General features: G+C 34.6%; 1 protein-coding gene across 4 annotated transcripts; it reads left to right on the top strand.

Moving 5' to 3' along the window:
• Positions 1–3,037: 3,037 nt before the first annotated feature.
• On the top strand, positions 3,038–9,439 carry LOC115995166 (mitochondrial thiamine diphosphate carrier 2-like). Of its 4 annotated transcripts, none has more exons than XM_031119622.1 (8): positions 3,039–3,348; positions 3,544–3,701; positions 4,762–4,878; positions 5,673–5,784; positions 6,392–6,519; positions 7,659–7,811; positions 8,221–8,370; positions 8,977–9,439. In XM_031119622.1, exons 2-8 carry the CDS (start codon positions 3,585–3,587, stop codon positions 9,193–9,195), a joined length of 996 nt encoding a protein of 331 aa, XP_030975482.1. In that variant the 5' UTR covers positions 3,039–3,348; positions 3,544–3,584; the 3' UTR covers positions 9,196–9,439. The 4 variants fall into 4 exon arrangements, with proteins under 4 accessions (XP_030975483.1, XP_030975482.1, XP_030975481.1 ...); XM_031119621.1 differs by having other exon boundaries at positions 3,536–3,701; XM_031119620.1 differs by having other exon boundaries at positions 3,523–3,701.
• The last annotated feature ends 1,426 nt before the right edge of the window (positions 9,440–10,865 follow it).

Below are 10,865 nucleotides of genomic sequence, written 5' to 3'. Positions count from 1 at the left end.
ATTATTATTATTATTATTTTTGTATATACAACTTTCATATTATATAAAGTAATCTAAAATAGAATCTAAATACAATTTAGTATACAAAATGTATTGTGCAATAGTCTAAAAAATTATTAATAGTTTAAACTTTAAAGATCAATAAGACAACAACCATTGAATGCATAAATAAATATAATTAAACATTTTCGTCAAATTAATAATAATTTATTATATTTATATGTACTAACAATTATTAAAAAAAATGATAAAGAAGAATAGTAACACACATAAGATTTGGTTTGGGAGTAAATGTGAAACTACGAACAAAAATAGTAATTGATATAAGTTTTTACTTTTGAAGTGTATGACTTTTTAACCATACACATGGTTATTCTCTTGGAATTAATTGGAGCAAGCACTAAAAGACTTCTTGGACTTCGAAATCTATAAAGCACTTATTAACCTACTTGAATAGACAAAAAGAAAACCTAGAAGGGAGAAAGAGAGAATGAGGAAAAAAAAAATCACAGATGTAGATACAAATAGGTTTGTTGTAGAGGTGGTGTAATTTTTTTTTTTTTAATTGCTAAAAGTAGTGTAATTTTTTGCTGATGAGGAAGAAAAATGCAAAGAAAAATAGTTTCATTCCGCTGTCAACCGTAAGTAAGCCAAAGTTAGATAAAGTTTATTTATTTAAAACGAATGAGCAATTTTAAGAGTAGTATTACTGCACAACACTTTCATAACAAAATCTAGGTGACAGGTTGTTAAAAGTATGTAAAAAAATGATGTCAATTGTGGGTCTAGATTAAATCAGTTACAACTTGCCACTTAACCTTTATTTTAAAATTATTATGAAAATATTGTGAAAGTAACACTAAGTTGAGCATATTTAAGCTTATTTCAGCTAGATTTAAACAAAATTTATGTTCAAGGTGTTCAGAATTTTATTTTAGGGGGTCAAAGCAAAAAAAATAATATATATATATATATATATATATCTATATAAATATATTTATATATTGCTTAAGTCAAGGGGTTCATTTGAACCTAGGGATGACAATTTTGCCCCGCCCCTCCCCGCTTCGCCCCACGTGAGTTTTCCCTCCCCCGCAAAGGTGGTGGGACGGGGAAGGGGCAAGATTTTAGTCCTGCACCACAAGGCGGGACGGGGATGGGTTTATACTTTTTAGACCCACCCCGCCTCGCCCCACATTGTTAAGGGTTATAATTGTAAAATTTTCATACCATAAAACCCTACTATTTAAACAAACATATCAATATTAACTTATTTTATTATACCCAATGCGGTTCTCTGCCTTTATTTTGTTATGTGTTATACTATGAGATTTTTTTTTTTTTTTTTTTTTTTTGTGATTATCTTTGTGGGGACTATGGCCCAAAATAATGTATTGGGCCTTGGGCCTTGTCCGAGGACACTAACAAGTCTGAGGAGAGAAACATGACTTAGGTAATTTACTTTACAAGCCTCAGCATTGGGAGACAAAGGGAAGAATGTCTGAGGAGGAACTTCTCCTCGGACACGGTAAACCCAGACCAAGTGTATATTTAAGTGTTTGAAGGACGCCCCCTGAACACGTGAAAGAGAAGAAAACTCAAAATATCTAAGGAAATGTTGCCACCACCACGTTAAATGCATTGCAGCTGCTTTTCTGACCTCATTAATGTGGAGAAAACCCCTGAACAGTGTTGCCTTGGCTACCGCAACTCACAAAAGACTGAAAGGGGTGTCTGATAGGACGGGTGCTCAAGTAGAGGTTCAGATGATCGACAAGTGTAAGACCCAGATGATCAAAAAGAGCCTATATAATATAAAGAAGCCCCCATGAAGTAAGGGGCAAAAAAAGAAGAAGATAATATAGTAGCATGCAAAAGAATCCTAATGTGGTGATTTGTACTCATAAATAAAATTCTAAGTCTCCTCGGACAGAAGTCCTTTGACCATTATAGCTTTTATTATTGTCTGTTTGTTTCTCAATTCCATGCAAGCCATTGCTCAACTCATCTAAACCTAGTTCTTTGACCCATACTGTACAAAATTCATTGTATTGGGCTGCTTGGACCAGCATCCCATACGGTTCGGGCTTGGGCTCCAAACTTTATCCCTACAATCTTGTTAAACACTTGGATATATTATTCAATTTTTTTTTTCTAAAAATTGATTTAATTTGATGGGATAAATTTAGTTGTAATTCTAAGTGTATTTTTATTAATGAAATAGGTTTCATTAAAAAAATAGTACTAGTTGTAGGAAAAATTAACAAAAAGTAAAGTTTTACGGGGTAGGGGCGGAGATGAGATTAGAAAGTTTTCCTCATAATGCGGGGCAGGGCAGGGCGGGGCGGGGATGTGGCAAGATAAAACCATGCGGGACGGGAACAAAGATCCCATCATTCGGCCCCGTCCTGCCCCATTGCCATCCCTATTTGAACCCCCTGGGCTAGCTGTAGAGCGACCATTGATTCAATTGAGGCATTTTCTATCAATATTTGTTAAAATTTTTCAAAAAAAATCTAGAAAATACTTTTCAATCATTAATTAAATTTTTTTAATTTAAAAATTTTGAAGAAAAATTGAAAAATTAACCATAATATATAACAAAAGTTGATTTAAAAAAACCTCAATTGAATAAACTTGAAAGTTAGAGGACTGAAATGAACGAATGCAAAGTTAGAAAACCAAAATAAATTTTGGTGAAACATAGATGGTGAGTTTTGTATTTTAACCTATATTGATAAATAATAATAATAATAATAAAACCTTACCTACACTATTGGTTTTTCCCTTTTTTTTTTTTTTTTTTTTTTTTTTTGCCAAATGGACGATGTCCTCATTTTTTTTTTTTTGGTTCAGAATCGGACAATGTCAACATTTAAACCAGAAAAATGTTCCTGCAGTCAAAGTAAAACAAACTTCTTTTGGTAATTGTTCTAAAAAAAAAAAAACTTCTTTTGGTAATAAAAGTTTGATTCGAGAATCATTAGTCAAATAATTAAAGCAAAATCCTTTGTTTTCTTTATTAAAAAAAAAGATTGGATTATAGATTAGAAGTAGCCAAAAACTCTATATTGGGACAAAGATCATACCGTACATAGTTTCTCTCATTCTGTTTGTTTTGGTCACATATAAATATAATCAATCCATCCCACAAATCTCTCCATTATACTTATACAGATAAATTCCCCAAAACCCAAAACTCGCTCCTCAGTCCTCACAGATTCTCTCTGCTCCGTCAACCGTGCCTCTCTCTCTTTCTCACTCTCATTCCAATAAGGCGGCAAAAACCAAAATATCTCTCTTATCTCTTTCTCTCTCTAAAATATCTTCAATGGCGGCTCTTTCTAGGTACCTCTCTCTCTCTTTTACTCGTTTTTGAATCTTTGATCCTCGAACTTCATCTTTTTTTTTATCGTCGAAACCCTAATTTGATGTATAGGTAGGAGATTTAAGGATTATATGTGTGTGTTTATTTGCTTGCTTGCTTGCTGAATGGCTGTTTAATGTTTTATGAAAATGAAGTTTGTTTTGTTAGGGTTATAGATTGAGTTGAAAAGGAGGAGGAGGAGGGTTTTGATTGGGAAATGGAAGAGCCGAGTCAGCTGAAACGGGCGGTGATAGATTCATCGGCGGGGGCGATTGCCGGCGGTATTTCGCGGACGGTTACGTCTCCATTGGACGTAATTAAGATCAGATTTCAGGTCTAATATTGTTTTGGTACCCTATGTTTTTGTGTAGTTAAATGCATTCTTGAAATACAATGTTGGAATTTTGAAATAATAATAATAATAATAAAATATTTATTATTAAATTTAAATTTTTTTTGTAATGGCATAGTTGGGAGAGGGGAGATTTGAACACTAGCACCTATTTGTTAGTGTTGTTTAATAGTTCTCATTGTTTAAACAATACAACATGTATTTTTACAGCGCTTTTTCATCCACATGTATTTCTACAACACTTTAACAACGTTACTAGAACAATATTACCAAATGGGTCCGAGATGTTTCTGTCACTGTCGGAAACACCAGGAAGTGTCAGTTAAGCTACAAGTCTCTTGGCACAATTTTGGAACTTAGCACACTTACATATTTAGTAGCTATTCAACTTATTGGTATGATTGCTAAGTATTTTTTTTTTTGGCTTACAACAAGTGGGGGAGGGGGCTCAAACCTAGATTCTCCGTCATGGGAGAACTTGGCAATGCCACTGAGTTGCAAAGGCAAAGAGCTTTGTAGCTCAACTAGCACTTCTTGGTGTTTCAGTGGAGATGTTTAGGTTATCCCTCCCTCCTCCATTGTGACTAAAAAAAAATGATCACATATATAAGTGTGGGTTCAAGGTGAGGTCGTGGGTTTAAAACATACTGGGGTGCGGTTGTAAGTTACCAATAAAATAAAAGTGGATTATAATGTTAATGGAATTTGTATTCCAAAATTTCATTTTCTTTGTGGTTAGAGTTAGACCTTGAAAATCTGAACTGGGTGTGATATTGATAAAAAAAAATTAAAAAGACACGGGCTCCAACTATTTGACATGCTGGGACTTACTATTAGGTGTGCCTTTTTTTTGTTGCTTCTCAAGTGGAAAGGGTTACTGTAACTTCCAGGGATGATAGAGGGGAAGGATTTTAAGTGTCTGGTGGTGGGATGGGATAAAATTTGTGGCTTGAAAGACAAAGGGGGTGGCTACTTTCAAGAGCTTTGGTATGTGTCTGTGTGGTGAAGTAAAGTGAAAGTTTTTTTTTATATCTGCTGACAGGTTCAACTTGAGCCTACATCCTCTTGGCCTTTGCTTCGGAGCAATTTGTCTGGAACATCAAAATACACTGGAATGTTTCAAGCAACAAAGGATATATTAAGGGAGGAAGGATTACCGGTATGATGAATAAATTTGTAGTTTATCATTTTTTACTTTTTTTCTTTTGCTCCAATAGATGTTTTCTTGACTATTTCTAAGTTGGCAATATATTTAGTTTCAATTTTGTAGTTTGATCCATACTGTGTGTTAGTTCTTTCTGTTAGAAACTTAGATTTAGGTCAATAGGCAATTCAATCTCTTACCAATTTTTAAAAAAAAAAAATCTCCTAACATAGGTCTGCTTGTTTGAGGTTTTGTGCAATAAATATACTCAATCCCCATGATTTGCTGCTAAGTGACTGGGTTTATGCAGCAATTTGTTGACCAACAACAACAGCAACCAAGCCTTTGTCCCAAATTTTTTGGGGTCGGCTATGGATCTTCAATAGATTAGTCAGGTTCGGCCACGTGTATTCTTTTCTGTCATTCTATTTTATTCTTGAGCAATAAGTTCAAATTTTAAAAACGCCATTGTTTATGTGAAGGGCAGTTTAACACTGGTTGTTCTGATTTAATGCCTTTCAAGCCTTTGTATTCTTTTCATTTCCAAAAATCATCAAACTATATAATACTGCAAATACAGTGAGCCTTGTAAAAAATCCAATATTGAGCATTGAGACTTGCTTCATGTATGCACATGTTCTGGTAGTAAAGGTAAATCACATTTTTCTGTAAATTATATAGCCTGATAGTAGTTGTTGCAAGACACTAATGCTACTCAAGGAAGTTTGTTTTGGATTTTTATTTTTAAGTTAGTTTTAAATGAATTTAACTTTTTTCTGCAGCTTATTTAAGTTAATTGCATATGACAGGGTTTTTGGCGTGGAAATGTGCCAGCTTTACTTATGGTTATGCCATATACTGCCATCCAATTTACTGTGTTACACAAATTGAAAACATTTGCTTCAGGTTCTTCCAAGTCAGGTATGTATGAGAGCACCTTCTCCTTGAATTAGTCCAAAATATAGATGTTTATATAATATTGTATGTTTGTATATTTCATTACATGCAAATCTACGAGATGGTATGACTTAGAAGCTAATTGTAATTATTAAGATATGATTTGTAATATGTGGTTAAATTAACTCATATATATGAATTCAGTATGGCTTGATCTTTCAAATTCTTCTTGGATTCTTTCATGATCAGATGGGAGGTCCAATATCCTTAGTGGCTGTAGTGTTGATTTTTTTTCTTACCCTCCTAACTTTTTTGGGCATGGTTGCCAGTTGGTCAAGTTATTCCCTACCATACAGTGAAAATAAAGTCATGCTCCTATCTATTTGGAATGTTTGTAGCTGATCTCATGTTAGGCCCTTTGTTCTATTTGTCTTGCAAATATGAAGTCATTGGGTAAATATCTCAGTTTCTATTTATGGTGATGATCATGTAACTTTCTAGTCTGTATCCAGTTTACAGGTGATAAAAGCTTTACTTGCTCTGTAGAAATTGTGTTATTGTTTCAAATATTTAGTTTTCTGCAGTTTCTCATTCTCTAATGTGTTGGCCTGATTGTTTTTCTTTCATGCAGAGGATCACATTCAATTGAGTCCATATCTGTCCTATGTCAGTGGGGCAGTGGCAGGGTGTGCAGCTACTGTTGGATCATATCCATTTGATCTTCTACGAACCATATTAGCTTCACAAGGTGAACCGAAGGTATAAATTTAATTACATGCATGAAGTGATCTCATTTTGTGTTCAAACTGAATTTCTTTCAGCGTATAATATGACTGTTTTGAGGCCATTCTGTGATCTTTGAAGTCATGCAATGCATAAAAAATTGTTGCATTGTATTATTTTTTACACTCTTGCATGTGCACAGTGTTGTGTTACTAGCAAACTTTTATATCAATCTTGGGCATTTTTCATGGATTTTTTTTAAAATATATATATACACACATACATTCCAAAAAAAAGAGGAAAAAAGAGGGAAGAAGAGATTTGAGCTAGTGACCTCCGCTTCATGAGGCGTGGTCCTAGCCGATTGTACTAGCCCTTGGGGTTGTGCATTCTTCATGGCTTTACCATTAATAAAAGTGCTTCTTAGACTTTATTCAGAATAAGAGTGGATTAAAAAGAAAATATTTTTCTTTACAAATCAAAAGGAAAAAAAAAAAAGGACAAAAAGATTATACACACACACACACACACATTATCTGTGACCACTTTGGGTTTTGACATGTAATATTCCCCACATATGGATAGATGTACCTTGTGTTAACAAGCCTTGGATAGACATGACAGAATGACAGTCTTGGGTGACCGTGTCCTAGCCATTTAGTGTAATTTTGTAGCCAGTCACCTTGACAAGAGAATATTGTGCAAGTGCATTGCATGAAATTCTGAAGCGGTCATAAACCACACAAGTAAATGTAATTTTATATAGTTCATAGTTGAGTTCTTTGGTTTAGATTTCTAGGATTTGGTTTGGTCCTAAGACTTGGTTAGGGCTGCCCTTGGGTTGGGTGGGAATTGGGGCACTGTTTTTCTCTGTTTATAGAAGTTGTTGAGTAGGATATTTGAATTATGGGCCTCTCTTGCCTCTTTTGAGGTATTTGGTTATTGCAAAAGTTGGCAGCATAATAATGTGGGTGTTTTTTTCTATTTTATCATGCTGGTCTTTAGTATAGAACTCTCTCTCTGAGCTTATTACAAAGAAGTATGTAATTTTGACATTTTGTCCATTCTTTGAAATGCCCATATAATGCTCACCACATTTTGATACTTGCTTTATGAAAAAACAGTAGTTTGTGAATAGGCCATTTAACTTATTTATTAATTGTACCTACATTCAGGTGTATCCAACCATGAGGTCTGCATTTGTTGACATAGTTAGAGCTCGTGGCTTCCGAGGGTTGTATGCTGGATTGTCACCAACACTGGTTGAGATTATTCCTTATGCTGGTTTGCAATTTGGTACCTATGATACATTTAAGCGCTGGACTTTGGTAAGATTCTAGTCCTCTTTTCTATTGAGATCTTCTTCTCTCAAAATTTAGGGTTTAATGGTATTTTCTTAATTGAGAATGAGGAAACAAGGAATCAGGACTGTATCTGGTGGCACTGTCTACCTAATATGTTGAGATAATAGTGTCTTAGTTAAAAAGCATGCATATGATTATAAATCCGAGAGTTTGGGTGTGTATACTTTAATATGGTCAGTTTAAAGAGCCATTATGCCTTTTACTCATATAAGTTGATGCCAAAGAGTTATAGCTCAACCAGTACATTATGGGAGGAGGGTGATGTCGTGGGTTCAAGATCCACTAGATGTATGTGTAAAGTTAGCAATTAAGAAAAGGTTGATGGTGTAGGAATTTGTTCTTGACTTGATATGTTTTACTTTATACTTTGTAGGCCTGGAACAGGATTAGAGCTTCTAACTCAGGCTTAAATTGTACTGAAGATGGAATTACAAGCTTTCAACTTTTCCTCTGTGGATTGGCAGCTGGGACATGCGCCAAACTTGTCTGTCATCCACTTGATGTGGTAAAAAAAAGATTCCAGGTAGATCTCTTGCCTATGTTAAAATCTTTACTCTAGCATAGTCGTACTAACAAATTTTTTTTAGAAATTCATTTTGACCTGAGGCTAAGGTGTTGTATCTCATGCAAATTCTCACAGTTTACTCAAAAAACTCCAATGTAACTATTAATTACAATGACAAGCATGTTCCCGCTGATTGGTACTTGTATCCCTTTACATCTTGTGAGAGGTCTGTTAGCTTATGCAAATGTAACAAACCACAACAACCACATTATTCCAGTAGCCTCCTGGATAAGATTGGTTTTACTGTTACTTCAGAACCAAAATTTTGCTTACTCTTCTGTGTCAGCATTAATGGGCTTAGGAGTTTTTTTTTTTAATATTTATTCTTGTGTGTGCTTCTTAAATTCATTTATTCACTTTTGTTTCTTTTGTTGCTTTGTCTTTAGACTTCGAAGATCATTTACATTTAATTAAGATTTCTGTCTAGCAATCTCTAAGGGGATATGAGAATAGAAAAGGCAGGGGAGGGGGGGGGGGTGTATGGAATGTGAAATGGTTAATATCTGGTTTTTTCCCTCCTAACCGGCTTGAATGTGACAATATTACTTGTTTGGGCTAATGCAGGTTGAAGGACTACCAAGACACCCTAGATATGGAGCTCGAGTTGAGCATCGTGCTTATAAAAATATGTTTCATGCTCTACGCCAAATCTTGCAGATGGAGGGTTGGGCTGGACTTTACAAGGGCATAATCCCATCAACAGTCAAAGCTGCACCAGCTGGTGCTGTAACATTTGTAGCTTATGAATACACGTCAGACTGGATAGAGTCCATTTTGACTTGAAACTAACCTGATTTTTTCCCCTTTTCATCCATTTTTGTTTCATTCTTTTCCCATGGCGATAGTTATAAGTCTTCATAGAAGTTAAGGATAGGGGAATTATTATTTTTTGATTGAGTCACCATTATAGGCCACAAAATTATAGTTTTAGAGATGTCAAAAATTTGCGGCTGAAGCAAAACTGAAACTTGTAGTTCTATTTGAGACTGAATGGTATATTTTAAACAGCATTAGTTATTCAGCTTTTCTTCACAAGTCTATCAGTAAATTTCTGTTGTGTTGTTTAGCGTTCTGTTGTAGTTTATGACAAAATGTGCGCCAACTATACTCTGATGAGTTTGGTAAGACATCTCATACCCCAAACAAAAGGATCAAGAATTTTTTTTTTTTTTTTTTGGGGGGGGGGGGGGGGGGGAGCGCATTCAATTAACAAAACTCACGTACAAAATGAAAATAGTTTGGGAATATTGCACCCCTGCCATTTGCTGATAATTAGCTTACAGTGACGGAAAGGTTTGGTACATAACAAGAGGGATCTATCAACCCACCTCCTCCACTGTCTAACTATTCAGAAAAAGAAAAAGAACAAAAAAGGGACTATCAAGTGTGAATTATCAACCCTTCTATGTGTGTTTGGATGAGTCTGTCTTTATTAGCTTATTTTATTTATTTGTTGGTAGTATATTCGCTCGAGGTGAAAATAAGCTCAACCAAATAGATAATCTGCACAATGATTTCCTGCTTTTTTTTTTTTTTTAATTTATTTATGTGCATGAGCAACCGTACATGTACTGAATTCACTCATCATGAATACAGTTAAATATCGTAATTTACAACACTTAATGGTGAGAATTATTAATACATTGGGATTTATCCATGATCAAAATGAGTGCAACTTGAACATCCACCTCAACAATGAATTCCACCTCAATACTCAGGTATTTCTATTAGTCCCTTTTATCTTCTTGTTCTTCTTCTTATTTTTTTTTTCTCAAGTTTGAACAGTTGCTACAATGCCAATTTGGTTTGTTCAATTGGCACTGTAGCTACGGTTTGGTTTCAACCTTTGCACTATTGCTGCTTTCTTTTCTTTTCTTTTTCTCTGCTTTTTTTTTTTTTTTTGTTCGGGGTAATATCGTCCTATCTACTCTTTTATTATTATTTTTTTATTTTTATATATAAAGTTGTTAGTTAACACAATAAATTGTCACAATATTTTTACAATTGTTGATATGTTAATTCCTTATAAGTTAAAATAAAATATCATACTAGAATCAGCTACAACTAAAACTAAAGGTATTATGAAAAAAGAAGTGCTACATTATTCAAATATGAAAAAAATGTATCAATATTACAAAATTCAATATCTCCCATCAAATAAATATAAGTGTGGGGCCTGAAATTTGAAATCCCAGCCCACTTCACATCAAGGGCCTAAAGCCCAAGCCGAGGAACCTACTGCCGAGGACGTATGATGAATGCCCTTTAATGGTCCAAGAATGTGGCCGAGGACGATCTCACGTTCAACACCTCATAAAACGCCTAAAGAAAAGGACAAACTCAGTACAAGAGCAGTACAAGTGAGAAAGCTGCCAATACCATAACGTGGAGCCCAGTGCCTGACAAGCCCATACTCCATACCATGCTATCCAGCTTTTCCCAACCACTCTGAC

This window comes from Quercus lobata, chromosome 6, assembly GCF_001633185.2.
Source record: "Quercus lobata isolate SW786 chromosome 6, ValleyOak3.0 Primary Assembly, whole genome shotgun sequence".
Taxonomy (NCBI): domain Eukaryota; kingdom Viridiplantae; phylum Streptophyta; class Magnoliopsida; order Fagales; family Fagaceae; genus Quercus; species Quercus lobata.
Note: the sequence above shows the minus strand (reverse complement) of the source record. Positions and strands in the feature narration are given on the sequence as shown.